The sequence below is a fragment of the Balaenoptera physalus genome (genome assembly GCF_965194825.1).
Source record: "Balaenoptera physalus genome assembly, chromosome: 14".
Lineage (NCBI taxonomy): Eukaryota > Metazoa > Chordata > Mammalia > Artiodactyla > Balaenopteridae > Balaenoptera > Balaenoptera physalus.
This window is the reverse complement of record NC_138893.1, coordinates 84,994,687-85,013,448: the sequence shown is the minus strand read 5'-3', so window position 1 is coordinate 85,013,448 and position 18,762 is coordinate 84,994,687. Positions and strand designations below refer to the sequence as shown.

Below are 18,762 nucleotides of genomic sequence, written 5' to 3'. Positions count from 1 at the left end.
AGCTGAACATCTCTTTGTTAGGTTCTAGAACGTGTCCCAGTGGGTGTCACATTACTACACCTCCAGCTCCAGCCCCTTCCCTGCTCTTCTCTGCCCACAGCAATCAATCCAGCCTCCTTGGCCTGGCTTTCAAGGCTCACCAGGTCTTCTTCCTAATCCCTCTTTCTGGTTTCACAGCCCCTTACTACCCTTAAGGGCACCGCACCCACCCAGGCTGAACTGCTCACCATCCCTTCAGCCTGCTCCACACCATCCTCCCCCGGCCTTCACCTCCTGGAATACCACCCTGACCTTCAACTCTGCCTTCAGATATGCTCCCGCTAACCACCCTTTTAAGTCTAGTTCATGTGTTGCCACCTCCAGTCACACAACCAGAGACCATCCCTTTGTCCTCCGAGTTCCCACTGCTCTTATCTTAATAAGCATAGAGAGGCTTGCTAAAGGTCACAAAGCTAGAAAGTGGCAGATTTTGAACCCAGGTCTACTGTCTTTTAAGAGAAGACTACGCTGTACCACTGCTGGTCATCTCTCAGCTATGGTTGTGGAATTACGAAGCACATGGTTATGTGTAAGAGACAGAGAGATGATACTGAGGGAACTCAGAAGTGTTCTATAGCATCCCAGCATGGGACAGCAGAGTCCCAAACTTGTCCAAGTTGTGTTTTAATATGCAGCATGTTTAAATAAAAACTTAGAATTCTCCAGAAAAAGTTCACCACCCCTGGGCTTTCCCTACAGGGAGTGTAGATGGCATCCTGCGCACCTTCGATCTCTTCATGGCCTACAGCCCTGGCTACTTTGTAGTGGACATTGTGGCCCGGGACCTGGCAGGTCACAATGACACAGCCGTCATTGGCATCTACATCCTGAGGGATGACCAGCGGGTCAAGATCGTCATTAATGAGATCCCCGACCGCGTGCGTGGCTTCGAGGAGGAGTTCATCCGCCTGCTCTCCAACATCACCGGTGCCATTGTCAACACTGATGACGTGCAGGTACCCCATGGAACCCACCCTGGGTCTAGGGGCAGTGGAGGGAGAAGGGGGACCAGGCCGCAGGGACAGGGCATTGCAGAGAGGTCAGGGGTATGAAAGGGATCAGTCATTTCCTAGATGCATGGCCTTGGGAAAGTCCTTCCGAGTCTCTGGGTCTCAGTTTCCTCATCTGTAAAATGGGAGCTAATAGTAATGCCTGGTTCAGTGACTGGCATCGAGCTTGGTCCCTGGTGAGCATTCAGTAGTGATGGGTTTACTGGCAGGGTAGGGCAGGAGAGGCTGCTAGAAGAGGCGCCCATCCCATCCCTTGCTCCTGCCGCACACCCCATGATGCCCCTTCTTGCCTAGTTCCACGTGGACAAGAAGGGTCGGGTGAACTTCGCACAGACAGAGCTGCTTATCCACGTGGTGAACCGCGAAACCAACCGTATCCTGGACGTGGACCGGTGGGTGGGCGTCTGTGCTCAGCCTGTCTTTCGGTCTGCCTCCCTGCCCTGGAAGTCAGAGAGGGGACCCACTAAGGAGGCACGGATAATGCCATCAGGCCTGCTGTATGGGGGCTCTACCCCAGACGTGGGCAGGGCAGGTAGAGAGAACACAGTCTGGGTGTATGAGCAGAGCTCCACCCCCCTGAGCCTTACTCTCCCCATGTGTGAAATGGGAGTATTACAGCAATTGTGAGCATCAGACAGGAGCTTATGTGAAGGGATGGTAAACCCTGTAAGATACAAAGCTATCCGAGCTGGGTGGGCCTTAATCTTGCAAGGCTTCGTCGGGGGTGAACGTGGGGGCAGGCTGGCCTGAGTAGGACGGGCTCTTGCGGAACGGCGGAGGATGGGAGCTGAGGCCCCTGCCCCTCGCCCAGGGTGATCCAGATGATCGATGAAAACAAGGAGCAGCTGAGGAATCTATTCCGGAACTACAACGTCCTAGACGTGCAGCCCGCCATCTCTGTTCGGCTGCCCGATGACATGTCCGCCCTGCAGGTACCCCTGGTGACACCACCCCCACCATCCCCTTGTTGCCCTGGGTGCTCTCAGCCACTCATCCCTGGTCCTGCTGCCCTAGATGGTGATCATCGTCCTGGCCATTCTCCTCTTCCTGGCTGCCATGCTCTTCATCCTCATGAACTGGTACTACAGGACCGTGTGAGTGACCGCTACGTGCCCTGCCTTTTGAGATAGGCTGACCAGCCCCGCTGCTGGGACAGTCACGGAGGCAGGCAGGGCCATCAGGCCCTGAGATGCCAGCCCAGCCGCAGCCTCCTTCACCGGCCCCTCTGCTTCTTTCCAGACACAAGAGGAAGCTCAAAGCCATCGTGGCTGGCTCGGCAGGTCAGAGGGCTGTGATGGGTGGGGAGGTGGGAGGGCACGAGGGGCCCCTGAGGGCCTAGGGTGACAGCCCAGGCCCCATAGGGCTGGCTCAGGCCCAGCTCCCCAGCCCCAGCAGGGTCTACCCTCCCCTCACGCCCCAACCCTTCTCCTGCAGGGAATCGCGGCTTCGTTGACATCATGGACATGCCCAACACCAACAAGTATTCCTTTGACGGGTGAGTGAGAAGTGGTGTCCCTGAACCCTGCCGGGTGCACTTTGGGGAGACCCACCCAGGACCCAGCTGCGGTGGAGAAGTCCCCGCTGCCTCTCAAGCACTGAGGGCATCATGGACTGGCTGAAACCTGGGGTGTGGGCGCCCCCTGCTGGGCCGGGTACCCCTCTCTCTCCACCGAGTTGGGCTCCCCACCCTGACTGGGTCCCAAGTTCCAGGGGGCGTAGGCTTTGGGCATCGGATACAGGGCGAGGCCTCTGCACCAAAGCTGATCCAGATGGACACATTGTCCTGGTTCTAGCAGGATCCTGAGGCGGGAGGACGCACCCACGGGTACCACAGGCAAGGTCCCTGCTTCTCAAGGCCCTGAAGCCCCAGTCCTGTGAAAAGCACAACTACGGCCCAGGAAACGGCGGTGGGGGGGTTAGGGGCGAGGCTTCAAGGGCATCTGTCCACTCGAGCCTGCCTTCCTCACCCTCCCGTCAACCCCACTCCCCACCTGCAGGGCCAACCCCGTGTGGCTGGATCCTTTCTGCCGGAACCTGGAGCTGGCTGCCCAGGCAGAGCACGAGGATGACCTGCCGGAGAACCTGAGTGAGATCGCCGACCTGTGGAGCAGCCCTACCCGCACCCATGTGAGCTCAGGCCTGGGCCGGGGCAGGGATCGGGTGTGGACAGTCAGGAGGGACAGGGTGGAGGTAGCGTACGGTCTTTGCCATCGGTCTTTGCCATCGCTGGCCAAGGAGCTCAGTGGCTGGGGGGAACCGGTCCACTGCCCTGCACGCGCACGCGCGCGCCGTCTACCTCAGCTCCAGCTAACGCGCCCCCTCTCCCCAGGGAACTTTTGGGCGTGAACCAGCAGCAGTCAAGCCTGATGATGACCGGTACCTGCGGGCGGCCATCCAGGAGTATGACAACATTGCCAAGCTGGGCCAGATCATCCGGGAGGGGCCCATCAAGGTGAGCCCTCCTTGCAGCTCCTGCACCCAGACCCCTGGCTGAGCTCGGACTTACTCCAGAGGATGCAGGGAGCGGGGAGGATCCTGGGAAACAGCTTTCTCCACCTCTAGGGACTTAGCTAGACCTGCCCTCCACGGGGGCAAGAACACCAAGGCAGAGAGGGGCCAGGGCCCCTGGCTGATAAGGAGCTGCTTCAGCCTGCAGTGTCCCGGAGGCCGGGACTCTGAGATACAAGCCCACGTGGGTTCTGGCTGGCCGCTGTCACCAGGCTCTGCTCTCAGTCCTCTACCCTAGGATCAGACGCCTGTACATCCTACACTCCCCGAGTGCCTTCCATCACCCCCACCCGAGTTATGGGAGTGAGTGATGGGCGGGGCAGGCAGGGGAGGGCCTTGGTTGGGGGTTAACCCTTTCCCTCCCCCAGGGCTCGCTGCTGAAGGTGGTCCTGGAGGATTACCTGCGGCTCAAAAAGCTCTTTGCACAGCGGATGGTGCAAAAAGCCTCCTCCTGCCACTCCTCCATCTCCGAGGTAGCGGGTGGGCCGGGAGCTGTGTGCTGTGCCCCAGCCCTGGGGGTGCTGTCTCTCTCTCTTGTTCATCCTCCTCGGAGTCTTGAGATCAGCAGCTAGGGCCCAAGACTGCACTGGGCGGGGGTTCAGAGACTCAGACAGTGGGCTCTGCTTCTGCTATCTGGCCTCCACAGCGGGCTTCCCCAGGGGTGGGTGGGTGTTGAGGCAGTGTTTCTTAGATTTGACGAGCCCCAAGAAGATACCTTTGAGAGGTGATGTCATTTTAAGAAAGTGGCTGTAGGGTCAAATAGATATCCATATTTATTTGCCTGCGGTGATATGTCAACACTTTAGAAAGCCAGACTTTATCTAAAAACCCAGATTTGGCCAGCTGAACAGCTCCACACAGGACAAAAGCACCATTTGTGAGTCTCTGCTCTACCTTACTAATCCCCTCCAGCTTCAACTGTGGACACTTTCCAGCTGGCCACAGTTAGGAGCTGATCCTGCTTAAGGCCAACGTGGTAACAAATCCAGATTCCACAACTGCAGTCACAGGGTCTTTATAGATCAAAGTGAATACAGGAGATATGAAAGATTCTCATTGGAAGCCCGTGCTCCGGAGGACGCATCTGTAGCACCAGAAGTATCCATGGCTCCCCTTTGTACCCAGTTTGAGAAACACTGTCACAGGCCGCACAGGCCTGCTGCGGCACGAGCTCAGGGTTCCTCGTGTGCAGCAGGGAGGCAACAGGCCCATAGCAGGTGGGACTCGGGGCCATCCACCTGCTCAGGGCCTGGCCCTGCCCTGAACACGTGGGGGTCCCGGCCTCTTGCAGCTGATCCAGACCGAGCTGGAAGAGGAGCCAGGGGAGTGCAGCCCCGGCCAGGGCAGCCTGCACTTCTGCCACAAGCCGCCTACGGAACTCAAAGGGCCAGACGGGATCCACGTGATGCACGGCAGCACGGGCACACTGCTGGCCACCGACCTCAACAGCCTGCCCGAAGATGACCAGAAGGGCCTGGGCCGCTCACTGGAGACGCTGACCACCGCCGAGGCCAGCGCCTTCGAGCGCAACGCCCGCACCGAGTCCGCCAAATCCACGCCCCTGCACAAGCTTCGCGACGTGATCATGGAGAGCCCCCTGGAGATCACAGAGCTATGACTAGATGGGGGGAGCCCGACGGGTATGAGCAGCCCAACCCCACCCCTCCCGGGGCAAGAGCAGGGGCAGGACCTCCGGGAGGGGGGAGGGGCCCTCCCCAGGCAGCTCTGGGCACGCAGCCTTGGGTTGGCCCAGCAGCAGGGCCCACGTCAGCTGCTCAGATTCCGCTTTTGCCAGACGCTCATTCGGCACCTGATCTCTACCTTCATAAAATTTGTTATTTTTTTAAGAAAACCAAACAGAAATGGTGAGTATCTAAGAACGAGGTAAGGAGGGTCACCGAGAGCCCAGGAGTCTGAGGATCATCTCAGCCCAGGCTGAGCCGAAAGAGGCCAAGCCGGCCCTCTTCCCCTCCCGCCCCACCTCACGGCACAGGAGTCCAGCACCGGGGAGGGAGCCCAGAGCAGGCATACCCTGCCTGGCCTTGACTCTCTGACTCCAGTTCAAGTCCCAGTGCATTTCTGCCACATCCCTGGCCGGACATCCAGGTGGGGGCAGTGAGTGATCCCTGCTTCCCCACACAGACACGGTCAATGTCAGCCAACGGCATTCTCTCCATTTCACTGGCTTTCCAAACGTGCCGGGCTCATAAAACGACTGATGTTCCCTTGGGTTTTGAATATAGAGTGTTCGTGTGTATTCCTTTTTTAAATTAAGTTATTCCCTCCATATTCTCCCCTTGGTTTTGTTCAACTGATACGCACTGAACGTTTCTGGAATGGTCTGAATTTAAAAAAAAAAAAAAAGCAAGTCACAAGGAACCGGCAAGTCACTCTGGCTCTGGTAAACTACCCGTGGGGCTGGGCCGGGGGGTTGGGGGATAAGTACAGGGCAGCTCTGGACCCACCTTTGGGGGCACTCCCCTGACCACTTGCCCACTGCTGGCCCCAGGTCCGTCAGGGAGGACCAGATGGCATTTTCTTTCTCTGGCCAAACGGGGCCATAGGACTGCTGGGCACTTACAGGTTCACGGCCTCGGAGCTCATCAGCAGCCAAACTCTTCTGGCTGAGGTGTCACAGAAACATTCGGCCTCTGGTTGACAGACTTTATTGTTAAATCACAGAAATTTTAGTGCAAAACAAACAAAAAAATCGGTAAGTAAGTTCATTTAATAGCAACTGCACATCTTGCTGTCTGTCTGTCTCCTGGCAACTGGAAGTGGAGGAGAAGATGCAGCCAAACGGGAGAGAAGGCAGGGCGACGGCTGAGGCCCCAGGCCAGCAGCCCCTCTACCTGGAAGCCAGAGGCTTAGGAGCTTGTCATCCACATTTATTTGCAGGTCAAAAAGACCATCTGCAAGGAGGGGGTCAGAGGGGAGGGGGCTGTACTGCCCAGAGCAACGGGGGCGCTGGGCAGCAGGGTGGACACAAGAGCAGGCATGACGCAGTCACCACTGTCCACACACAGAAAAGCAGGCCCCCAGGACCTCCACAAAGAGCTAGCAGGTTACATTCAGGCAGATTTTTTCCCCCTCCCACCCCAAACCACAGAACTCCAAACAAACAAACAGGGCATCAACCAGGAAAGACAGGAAACCCGAATCAAAGGCTGACCCAAGGGTAGCGAGCCCGGCCCCACCAGGTCTCTTGAGCAGCTACTTCCAGCAGCTCTATTACAGTGAGAACCACATTGTTTGTTTGTTTAAAAAGCCTAATAATTATTCTGAGCCTCTCATCTTTCATACAAAACTGCCTTTGTCTGTCTGGCAGTCAGCAGGCCCACGAAGAGGGAAGGTCCCTCCTTAGAGCAGGCCTCCAGAGGCCTCAGCACCCAAGGCCTATCCAGGAGGACGGACAGACAACCTCAGTCAAGAGGCTCTGGCTCATGCCCACAGCCCGAGCCCCCTCTCCTCCTCCGGGTAACCACTATGCAGGGACAGACTCAAAAGACCTCCAGTGTACGGTATGTCGGCATCCATCTAGCAGAGAGGAAAGGGACACTGAAGCAGCTACGCCAGCGGCATGCTGACAGCAATGCTAAGATGAGGGCGAGAAGAAAGGGACTGAGGGAGAGGGGTCCTATTATTTTTATAACAACAAAGCCAACAGATCTGTGTGTTCGTTCCCCCAGACACACAAGCAGGAAAAGATGCTGCAGTTTCTCTAAGACGGACCGTGCCTTCTAGTTCCACACGTGACGCTTGCAATGCTCGACAGCCTGACAGGAGAGAGGAAACAGTTTAGTCTGCAGGTGACAAACCCTATCCCTGGCCCATTAGCGCATCAGCCGGCACCCAAAAATGGGACCCGCTATCCTGTCCCAGATCAGCCGGGATGGCACCAGATGCTAAAGACCCGGGACAGCATCTCATTTAAACTCGGGGATAGTAGGTGGCTATGAGTTTCGGGGACTCATAAGGCAAGAGTCCAGAGCAGTGGATGAACAGCACCCCTACAGGTAGGACCCAGGACCCCCTTCCTCTGGTTACACACCCGAGCCCCTCCATCGAGGCCCCCAAGGCAGAACTCCTCACCCAAGAGTCAGAGGTATACACCAGCTCAGGCCAGCTCAGAAACGGGCCCGGGTACCCAGGAGGGCGACAGAAATCCACTCCACCACTGACCGTGCTACAGGGTGAGGGTGCTGGGGCAAGGGGCTCGGCAGGGTGGGCCTCCCCATCCTCCCTGCAGCGGCCCTGACGCCGGCTTACTGGTCATGAAGAACCCCCACGAGGAAGCAGAAGAAGCACAAAAAGGAACATTAAGTAACAGAGGCTGAGCCGAAACATCCCCACCCAGGAACGCAGCATGGGTCACCCAGCAGTAGCTGCCCAGCCAGGAGCCAACTCCCAGGCCGTTCAAGAAGAGCTCTGCTGGGCCCTGGGTGAAGATTCAGGCCGGGCGCCAGCCGGGGCAAGAGTGACCCAAGAGGCATGAGGCCTTGTGCAAGAATCCGATGGGCTTTGTGCAATCCCTCGGGTGACCTCATGCAAATCTGACCCTGTCACCAGGGGACTGAAGGCAAAAGCAAGAAAGTGGAAGCAAAGAACACTGAAGAACATCCACTGCCACTGCTCCCTCCTCAAAGACAAGAATGCAGTGAGCCCGGCTTTTGCTGGTGGCCGTAAGTAAGCCTAACTGTCCCTCTGGGCCTCAGTCCTCCCCAAAGACAGGGTACAGCTGACTGCCCAGGAGCCTGTTGGAGCAGATTCTCCCTCGAGCTGCCTGCCTGGCGGGGGGGGCCTGGGCAGCAGTTACTGAGCTACTCACGTTGCACAGGGCTGCCGACTCCATGTTCTGGCACCAGTAGCTCGGGCCCCAGACACACTTCTCAGTTCCCAAAAGAGGCTTATGGGCTGAGGGACAGGCTCCAATTTTCTATAAGGTCAAAAGAAAGAAGGCGGAAGAATTAGATCTTCTTTTCAGCTAATCCTTTTCAAAACTGAGATGATTATCAGCTTCTAGAAGCAGCTAGAATCAGAGCTCTAATAAGCACTTTCCAGAGAAGGCAGGGTTGCTGAGTAAAGTGGTGGGGCCTGGACGCCTGGCTCTCCCACACACCACCCCAGACTCTGACCCTGGCCCCGAATCTCAGAGGAACCCTTCCAGGGTCCATGCAGCACCTCCCTCCCAGGTCACACCGCTCAGGAACCCATACCGGCCCAACGCCACTTACCAGGCACACAAAGAAAGGGTCCATCACGTCCACCAGGATTTCTATCAGCACGGGCTCGTACTCCGTCACAAACTGATCACACTGTTAGGGAAACAGCAATGTGGGTCTAGGGGGGCCCAAGCAGAGTGCAGGGCGCTGGCCATGCTCTTCTACCAGAATTCCTGGCCTTCCCAGCCCAGTGGGCCCAGGGCCTCCCTGCCTGCCCAGGTGACACACCTACCCACACCTGCTCATGTTCTTTTCCCCCTAGTGGCTCCACTGGAGCCAACAGAGCACCTTTAAGAAAATCTGAGTGGACGCCATGCCAGAGGCAGAAATGGCTGCTTCTCCCTCAAAACTTCAACCAGCAGTACACTCGGTGAGCTACCCAGCTCCTGCATGTCCCGAGCAGGTTCTGACATTCTGGCCAAAAGCAGCCCACAGCGTACCTGCTTCTGGTACGGGTCAGGCAATAAGCTGCAGCCTTTCTCGAAGGCAGCAAGGATCTCCTCCTTTGTGCTGTTTTTCTCCAGGCTGCGGTCCAAATAGGCCACCAGCTTCTTGCACACCTCACAGAAGCCACCGTCCTTCCGCGGCATCACGTGTGCTATGCAAGAGAGCACAGGCTCAGTGCTGGCAAGGCCCTCCCTAAGCCAAGAGGGGCCGGCCAGCCTCCCGCGCACTGGGCTCACCGGTCAGTGCAGGCAGCCCCCGGCTGGAGCAGAGATGCAGCATGCTGCACACCAGCTCAGGGCTCGCCTCCTGCAGGAGGATCGACAGGATGGCGCTGCCGTAAGTGTCCACCACCTCCTGGCACTCCTGGGATAAGGACGTGGGCAGCTTCGAGCACACGCTGTCCAAAGCATGAATTATTTCTTCCTGAAACACAAGAAGAGAGGCTCATGTGAGAAGATGGGAGGCTGCATGGGGTGGGAGAGACTCTGAAAATGCTGATGTGACCAGGGAGCCGACCAACAGCAAGGTGCCGTTTTCTCCCCCAAAGGCTAGACCTACAGAGCAGGGCAAAGAGGCTGCCTCCGGCCCCAGCCCCGAGGGATCCGCTGCTGGGAAGTGGTGGTTCCGACTCCCAGGCTGGTGTCTCATACCCGCAAGGGCCAAACCCAGCACTCGGGCTGGGTCCTCCCACCAGGCCATTCTGGCTCCAGGGCCAGGAGCGCTTCCCTCTGCGATGGCAGCATTTCCCGAAATCCACGTACCTCGGTCCTGTTGTTGTCAATCAGCTTGACCACCTCCTTCACCACGTACTCGCACACCTCACAGTAAATATCAGCCTTCGCCGGGACCGGATCCTTCTGCTGAAGGGGCAGAAGAATACTAACACTGAGGGCCTCGCCTCACTCCTGGGTCCTGCTCCTCTAAAGGAGTGGGGCAGAGGCCAGGACGGGCTAGTGTCGCACAAAGGCCACTTCCTGCTGCGTTCAGAATGGGGTGTGGCTTCCTCCCAGTGCCAAGCCCCAGGCCCTGCTGCTCCTATACGGTGGGAAACCCATCCCTTTCCCCAATCCTCTACCACCACCCCAAAACCAGGAACAGAAGCAGTGAAACTGTCCCCCAACCCCAAAGAGCTGTCATTCAATGTCCGTTTGGTTACAATCACCTCATCATTCAGCGTTCATTTTGGGGAGGTGAACGGGGGAGCAGGAACAGAGAGGATTCACTGTTTGTTAGTCTACTGTCTAGAAGACAGCGTTTTAAACATGTTTCAGGTCTGCTCTTGCGTTTCAAGTCTCAGCGCCTGAGATTGCTTTTCCAGAGCCTACCTTTGATAAAACAGTACTGTTGAACATAATTTTCTGTGATAGTGGCAACATTCTCTGGCCGTGCCATGCAATACAGCAGCCGCTAGCCACATGAGTCTACTACTAAGCACCTGAAATGTGGCTAGTGTAACCGAGGAACTGAATGTTGTTTTTTTTTTTAATTTAAGTATCACATGTGGCTAGAGTACAAGCTATAACTCTCCATCTTCTCCAGCCACTAATGCAGTCAGCAAGATGGGCCAGAGCCTCTGAGCGTCTCGACTGGACAGAAGGGCAGCAGCAGTGCTTCCCTGACTCTGCCAGACACAACCCTTGTGTGGTCCACGCAGTACATGTGCCGAGAGCAGACAACAGGAGGAGACGAGACAGCTAAAGGTCAAGTGACGCTGACATGGGAAATTCCGGAACAAGAAGTGCACACAAGTGCCACATGATAAGACATCACATGGCTGGGCGCCTGTTCTGGGAACATCAAGTTTGTACCACGGCTACAGCATGGGGAAGGAGGTGGGCGAGGCCACAGAAAGCATATTGGAAAGGTTCGGTTGGAGCCGGGCACTGAAAAATGATTTCGAATGGTGTGCTAAAAACGTAGACTTGATCCCATGAGCACTAGGGTTTATAACCAAGGAAATAAATGTACGAGGGTAGGGGTGCTGCATCAATTTAGGGGATACTGTAAACTAATGGTCTCAAACTCAAATACCTTTAAAAGCCAAGCAGGGAACCAAAAGAGTGTGTGCCTTGTAGGGTGTGACAATGTGGAGGGGCAGGGCATCATAAACCAATGGCACCAGGTACCTTTATGGGCTCCACCAGCTCCAGGGCAGGGATGACGTTCTCCGAGACCACCTTGGCAGGCACCAGAGTCTTCATGGGCATCTCCTTCACCTCGTCACAGAACCCAACCAGCCCACAAATCTCCTTGGGTTGCTAAAAAGAGCACAGAAGCAGCAGTGAGAGGCAGGCCCAAACCCACCACCCCCTGTCCCACGCTCTACACACAAAGTCGGGGTGCTGGAGGAACATCCTAGACCCAGTGTCAAAGCTGACTGCCCCCCAGACAGGCAAAGATTCCACATTAAATCTAAAGGGGCTTGTGCAAATGCAGATGTACCAGTTTCACATGGGGAAGGAGGCCATGCAGAGCTCTGAAGAGTGATCAGACAGAACCACTATCTGCTCCAGCCAGGGAAGCAAAACTCCTGGCACCTTTCAAGGGCAATCGAATCAACTCCAAGGACACCTGGTCTGTTCTAGAACCTGTTTTTCAGTTGAGCTGGCTCGCCCTCAGGAGGAAGTAATAAGCTACATGTTCCTTCTAGAGGAAGAACTACGATGCCCGTAAACTAACAGAAAGCCAAATGTGTTTGTTAGAAATAAAACCACACCAGATCTTTCCGTAGCAGGACCATTTAAAATGATGCATTAAGGGGAAATAATATTGGCTTTTTAAAAAGCCACATTCTACGTTCACAATTGCACACACACACGGTACACAAGAAAACCCAGTCTCCCCATGTCATGAATCTTTTCAAGTCACAAGGTCTCCAGATTGATCCCCTTTCCCCTCCAGACACCAAACCACAGAAGAACTAGATAGTTTGGACAACATCTTGACCATTTCACTACGACAATGGCCAAGAGCAAGTAAAGTATACACACTTTGGTATACTTTGTAAAACAAATGCAACTAGCTCTGGCCTGATGGCATTTGCTCCCACCGGCAAACCATAAAGCAGCGGGAACAGGATTGCTAAAACGGGCCCTGTTAAGGGGAAAGAGTAGCTCATGGCTATGGTTCATCTTTTAATACGCAAAAGGCTCTAAAATTAAATAAGGCTGGAGAAGTCTGAAAAGTATATCCTAGAAGTATCCTATCTCTGGCAGGCTTTAAGAACGGGCAAAAATCAGAAAGGGGTTGAAGATACAGCAAGCTTTTTAGAAAACGGACAAAGATCAGGAGGTGCGGCTGCTTTGTCTCAGATCAGCTTTGCTGTACTAGCTCCTTGAGGAGGCCTAGGTGAAAACTGAAATATTTCAACCAAAGTCCTCTCCTATTAGACTTCACAATACCTTTGAAAATCTTTAATTCTAAAAATGGATGCCAGTACTCAAAGGAGGGCAGTGCTCAGTACAACCCCGAAAGGGCACTAGCACGGTAAGTCTAGTCTGGGGGCTTGGTCCCCATGTTTTGCCACCAGTGGCCTGGCTCTTGAGTTGTCTCGTGTGGCTCCAGAACCCAAAGGACCCCGTCACCCAGAGGGGCAGAAGTCATAATCAAGAGACTGTTTCCAGTTCTCCGGATCCAACAGACAGGGGAACAGCCTGCTCGCTATCTGCAAATGACTTGCTCATGCAGCAGAAGCATTTCTGGGGCGATGAAAAACACGACCAATGACATGCAACGCTCTCCTGAATCATGACAGAAACAAGGTGTCCCACTGAAGCTGGGCCTGCACTGAAGGAAGCTGAGGCCACCGATGGTTTCCCACCACACTGGTGGCCTGCACGTGGCTGGCTAGGCGCTGATTCCGACCAGAGTGCAAGGCTCTGTGGGCTTCATCTGCTGGGCCCCGTGAAGGGGAAGTGAGGCCCCTGACCCCTCCCAGTGCTGAATCACACAGGAGAGATGCAGAAGCTCCCTTGCCAGCCAAGTTATTAACACAGAGAGGGAGCCTGCCTTTCACAACCTTTCCTTGTATCTGTCAGAGCTGATGATGCCGTACAAAAAAAGATGAGCAAAATTAACAAGCAGCAGCAGACCACTACTACAAGCAAATTCCCAGCACATACCTGATCCTGCTGTTGAACAAAAAAACAGGAAATCGGAGATGAAAATAAGAGAAAGGAAAGGACACAACAGTTAAGAAAAAATTAAAACAACAATAATCAAGCAGTTAACCAGGTATAAGGATGTCTGTCACCAGAAGTTTAGGTGAAATGCCCTTCCAGTCACCTATCAGCAACCTACCTTGTTCCTACTATTGCATGCACATGGGGACCCTGAAAGCTACTCTCTCCTTCAAGGGTCAGACCACGCCGCCCCCAGCCTGTTGGTGCACCATCCCCATGTCCCTAACACGCCACGGCAAAACACTGAGTAGCAGGTCCCCAGAAAACACATTATGAGGGGCTTTGCTTGCTCAGAAGCCAAGCCCACCACGCCTGCAAGGCCCTCACCTCAGGCTGGTGATGAGCAGCCGGGAACAGGACACAGGGCTGCTCACATCAGGGGCGTGTGTCAGAATATCAAATACACCCGGAGGGGTCAGGGATCCCCAGCCCAGGTCTCAGGGCAATCTGCCCTCAGGTGGCCACATGCCAGCCTGGAAGGCTGGTTTGACAATGCAGGCATACCTCATTTTATTGAGCTTCACAGATTTTACAAATTGAAGGTCTGTCGCAACCCTGCTTCAAGCAAGTCCATTGGCCTCCATTGTTCCAACAGCATTTCCTCACTGCATATTTCTGTGTCACATTTTGGTAATTCTCACAATATTTCAACTTTTTATCATTACTAATTTGTTATGGTGAGCTGTGTGATCGGTGACCTTTGATATTACTACTATGACTCACTGAAGGCTTAGATGATGGTTAATGGTTTTTAGCAATAAAGTATTTTTTAATTAAGGTATGTACATTGTTTCTTTAGACCTAATGCTACTGCACACGTAACAGACCACAGTGTGGTATACACATAACTTTTATATGACTGGGAAGCCAAAAAATTCGTTTGACTCACTTTATTGTGATATTCACTGTACTGCAGTGGTCTGAAACCAAACCCGCAGTATCTTCGAGGTTAAGCCTGTGTATTAAAAGCCCTGCCCTTTGACTCAGCAATTCCAGTCTTAGTTACCTATCTCAAGGGAAAAAACAGGGATGTGCATGTGTATCTATTTGGCCCTAAGGAGAATAAACTCAAGGACTGTAGGCCAATCTCAACATAGTTAGGAAGTCAGCATGACAGAGGAAGAAAAGGACAACTCACCCCTCACCCACTGCAGATTAGATCTCAGGAGGCCAATGCATCTTCCCCATGTAAGGATGCCTTCAGACCTCCCTGCTCTGTACAGTTTGCTGCATGGATCTAGCTGGCTTCACTGTGCTTTCTGGGTATTTTCTACCTCTAATAATGAAGGAATGCCCCTACCACCTGGATGCATCAGAAGCAAGTGCAGGAGTTACGGGCTCAAGCAGCAGCTACAGCTAACACTGCTGCAGAGTGCAGGACCAACTCTGGGAGGCGGATGCTGCCCCCTCAGAACTCAGGCTGGAAGAGAGCAATCCTCAGGCCTGGCCTAGCCACAGAGCAGACTATTCCCAAGGGTCCCAGAATGAAAGCCAGATACTAGAAATCTGATGGCCAGCTCACATATGCACCGGCAAACAAACCGCCAGGAAGCCAGCAGGGCAGTCCCGGGGGTCAGCCTGCTTCAGCCTTTCCCCTACCTGGGGAAGGCAAGGGGGAGGTACTGAGCTGCAGGTGGACAGTCTGCTGGTCAAAGAGGGCTCATTTTGGCCCAATTCAGTACTCAAAGGTAAAAGGGAAACTAAACCATATAATTTTCAAAATCCTAGAAATCACAGTTTGAGACAAAGAAAAATGCTCACAAGGAGCTTTGCCTGCCACCTACCATATGCATCACCATTTGGATAGCAATTTCCGAATACTGGTTGATATAGTTCTTGCACTAGGGAGAGAGAAAAAGACTGTTAGTGAAACTCATTGCTACAACAACACACCAAAAACCCACCCTTTCCAACAGTGTCAATAGGTGAGTACCAAGCCAGTTTCCAAGAGTGGAATCATCAATGTCTGCTCTGGGCAAGTCTCAATAAGATAAAAAATGGCAATTTGGTTACTCCATACCTTACAGGAAAACATGTGTGCAAAAGTGTTCTGAAAATGTTTTCCAAAAGCCCTTAGAGATGAGGTCCTCCAATCTCCTTTCATGGCCCATACTTTCCCCGAGGTCACACGGCAACTACTCAGTGGCAATTTAGAGTGAGTGTGGCTACAAGATAACACTGCCGATCGATCCGAGATTACTTTTCAAATCCGTTCACACATTCTTGGACAGGATTATAAAGTTTAAATCCAGTATAATCCAGTTAAGTTATAATGATTTTCATAAAAATCTAGGTATTTCCTGCAGACCCTATCTGGTCATGACTGGGGAGTCTCTATACGTGAGAAAACTGAGGGTGATATGACAGCCCTCAGAGAGGTTAACCTGGGGAAGCCAACTGACATAGCAAATATACCAAGATACTTCAATGCGGCTAAAAGACTCACAGGCTTTAAAGAAAGTTAAGTCAACAGAAAGGAACCCTTAGCTCCCAGAGCCAGCCATTCCCACCCAGAAAGGCTGCTCTAGATCCCAGACCCACGGACTTCTTACAGCTGGCCTCCCCACATCCAGTCCTGCAGAGGTTTATTAGTGGTCGGGTACGAAATGGCATTTTCGTTTTAGACATCAGTCTCATGAGTGTGGGTAATGGGAACAGGGTCCAAGACATAAACCCCCCACGGGGCTAACGAAGAGTTTCTGAGCCTGGAGGACCAACATTCACCAAAGTAAGGAAGGCATCCCGGGTGAGCCTCTTACAAGCCAGGCGCGTGGCTTCCCCTGGGCAACCACCCTGCTGGCGGCGGGGACAGCACACCTAGAATTACGAATAGACAACAGCCAGGCCTGAGAACCGGAACAGGGTTCTAAGTGGTTCTACTGTTGTTTCTTAAAGTTGTGGTGATGGACTTCCCTGGTGGCGCAGTGGTTAAGAATCCGCCTGCCAATGCAGGGGACACGGGTTCGAGCCCTGGTCCGGGAAGATTCCACATACTGCAGAGCAACTAAGCCCGTGCACCACAACTACTGAGCCTGTGCTCTAGAGCCCGCGAGCCACAACTACTGAGCCCATGTGCCACAACTACTGAAGCCCGTGCACCTAGAGCCCGTGCTCCACAACAAGAGAAGCCACTGCAATGAGAAGCCCGTGTGCCGCAATGAAGAGTAACCCTTGCTCGCCACAACTAGAGAAAGCCCGCGCGCAGCAACAAAGACACAATGCAGCCAAAAATAGATAAATAAATAAATTAAAAAAAAAAAAAAAGTTGTGGTGACTGCGAGAAAAAAAAAAAAGTCTTCACAAAAGTGGTCTCCTTGGGCTTCCCTGGTGGTGCAGTGGTTGAGAGTCTGCCTGCTAATGCAGGGGACACGGGTTCGAGCCCTGGTCTGGGAAGATCCCACATGCCACGGAGCAACTGGGCCTGTGAGCCACAACTACTGAGCCTGCGCGTCTGGAGCCTGTGCCCCGCAACAAGAGAGGCCACGATAGTGAGAGGCCCGCGCACCGCGATGAAGAGTGGCCCCCGCTTGCTGCAACTAGAGAAAGCCCTCGCACAGAAACGAAGACCCAACACAGCCAAAAATTAATTAATTAATTAATTAATTTAAAAAAAAACAAAACAAAGGCAGGAGAAGTAGATTGAAGCCAGTTGACTAGAGGATTTACTTGTTAACTAAAATTTCCTGGGGTTAAAACTCATCAATCTCGTAAGGATTTGGCTTAATTACAATGTTTGCTTTAAAAAAAAAAAAAGTGGTCTCCTCCTCCTTCCACTCTTTTGTCCCAGGAGTTCTGTTACATATCCAAACTCAATTAACCAACCAAGTATTTAAGTACCCACCACATATCTGGCTGCTTTCCGGGAACAGGGAATTGTTTGAACATCTCTTCCTCAAAGCCCTTAGGCTGCAACTTAAAGTGGTACCCCAGGAAGTGAACTTTTCTTGGCTCCCCCACTCCTGTCTCCACAGCCCAGCTCCCTGGCCCAGAACATCCTGCGATGTACGAGGTGAGGCTCACCATGTCAGCCATGCCAGGCCCCAGGCGGTCGCACTCCTCCTTGGCATGGTCCACCAAGGCCTCGACAAACGTGGAGTTGGTCCTCACAGCATTCTGGACGTCAGTCACCATCTGAATGCAGTCCTGGCAAACGTCCCCATCAGCCTAGAGAGACAGGGGCAGTTGGTCTGTAAACACTGCATATTCCTAAAAATAGCTAAGCGTTCAGATTCCGACATGCTCGTAACTGCAGCACCAGGGCTGAGTCCCTGAACTGTTCCTAATGTGTTTTTACAGGCTCTAAAGGGACTGACAGGTTTAAAATCAAGTGGGCATTGATTATAGTAAAGCTTAACGGGAAGGGGGAACAATCTTTGCGTCTGTTAGATATCCCGGTTCTTCAGAACCTCCATGGCACAACCATCTGAAGGGTGGGTTGTGGAACTGCAGAATCAAGTAAAGGAATAAGGCCCCAGTTTGAGAGCTGTATGCACACGCCGGCCCCGTTTTGTGTCGCAGCTCAAACCCAACCAAAGACGGGGCCCCGGGAGGCCAGGCCCACTGCCTACCTTGCGCTGGGGCTTGCTGTGGGGCCCGTCCTGAGGGTAGAGGAGGAGGGGGACGTTGGCCATGAAGGGAGCCACCACCTCAGCCATATCCAGTTCCGGGATCTGATTGGACTCGAGATGGTTCTGGTGATTCAGCTCTGCCAGGTGCTTCTGAAGAGACTCGCAGAGGTTGAGAGCGGAGCACACCTCCCCGGGATGGCTCTGGCGGGAAAGAGGCACAAGTGGAAATCCTCTCCCCAGAAGGAAACAGGCCACCTGGTGCCTTCGAATTCTCCCTTTCCTCATCTCCTGGCTTGACTCACGTGCGCACGCCCAGCTAACAGGCATCTCAAACTAAACCGCCCAACCTGCTCGGCCGGCCCCACGGCTCCATTATAACAAATGGCTCCACCACCATCCTCCCGGAGGTGCCAGCCACAAACCTGGAAGACATGCCTAACTCCTCCCCTCCACCAGCAAGTCCCGTCCGTTTATCCACTAAGACCACGTGCAGCTGTCCGCCTCCACCGTCCCCACCAGATCTCACACCTGACCGTCCTGCCAGCTTCCCCTCTTGCAACTCCCAATTGGTGGGACCCAGACGAGACCAACCCCTTTGAAAAAGGATCATCTCACTTCTCCCCGTGAAACCCGCCAAGACCTCCCCGCTGCACTGGCAGTCCTGAAACATCGACTGAAAGGTCTTGCGTGATGTGACCCCTGCTTTCCTCACCAAAACCTTGGTCCCATCTCAGGACACTCCTGCCCCACTGGAGGTTTTTAGGGTCCTTCCAAATTCCACAAACCT

The 18,762-nt window shown here is 53.8% G+C and overlaps 2 protein-coding genes across 3 annotated transcripts in view; one reads left to right on the top strand and one right to left on the bottom strand.

Moving 5' to 3' along the window:
- The window catches only part of CDH23 (cadherin related 23), a 452,316-nt gene extending 445,930 nt beyond the window's left edge, over positions 1-6,386 (top strand). The window contains exons 59-68 of the mRNA XM_082424358.1: positions 739-995; positions 1,344-1,441; positions 1,861-1,981; positions 2,064-2,143; positions 2,289-2,329; positions 2,484-2,544; positions 3,047-3,176; positions 3,379-3,501; positions 3,926-4,030; positions 4,849-6,386. Of these exons, the coding sequence (XP_082280484.1) occupies positions 739-995; positions 1,344-1,441; positions 1,861-1,981; positions 2,064-2,143; positions 2,289-2,329; positions 2,484-2,544; positions 3,047-3,176; positions 3,379-3,501; positions 3,926-4,030; positions 4,849-5,175 (1,343 nt within the window). The 3' untranslated portion in view covers positions 5,176-6,386. The remainder of the gene's footprint in view (positions 1-738; positions 996-1,343; positions 1,442-1,860; positions 1,982-2,063; positions 2,144-2,288; positions 2,330-2,483; positions 2,545-3,046; positions 3,177-3,378; positions 3,502-3,925; positions 4,031-4,848) is intronic.
- Positions 6,208-18,762, bottom strand: part of PSAP (prosaposin) — a 33,382-nt gene continuing 20,827 nt past the window's right edge. Inside the window, exons 5-14 of one of the 2 annotated variants that reach the window (XM_082424528.1) lie at positions 17,976-18,176; positions 17,428-17,571; positions 15,192-15,248; positions 11,353-11,484; positions 9,988-10,086; positions 9,463-9,649; positions 9,220-9,377; positions 8,792-8,872; positions 8,386-8,493; positions 6,208-7,333 (exon numbers count right to left, since the gene is read on the bottom strand). In XM_082424528.1, coding sequence (XP_082280654.1) covers positions 7,298-7,333; positions 8,386-8,493; positions 8,792-8,872; positions 9,220-9,377; positions 9,463-9,649; positions 9,988-10,086; positions 11,353-11,484; positions 15,192-15,248; positions 17,428-17,571; positions 17,976-18,176 — 1,203 coding nt within the window. In that variant the 3' untranslated portion in view covers positions 6,208-7,297. The remainder of the gene's footprint in view (positions 7,334-8,385; positions 8,494-8,791; positions 8,873-9,219; positions 9,378-9,462; positions 9,650-9,987; positions 10,087-11,352; positions 11,485-15,191; positions 15,249-17,427; positions 17,572-17,975; positions 18,177-18,762) is intronic. The other variant, XM_082424529.1, reaches the window with a different exon arrangement.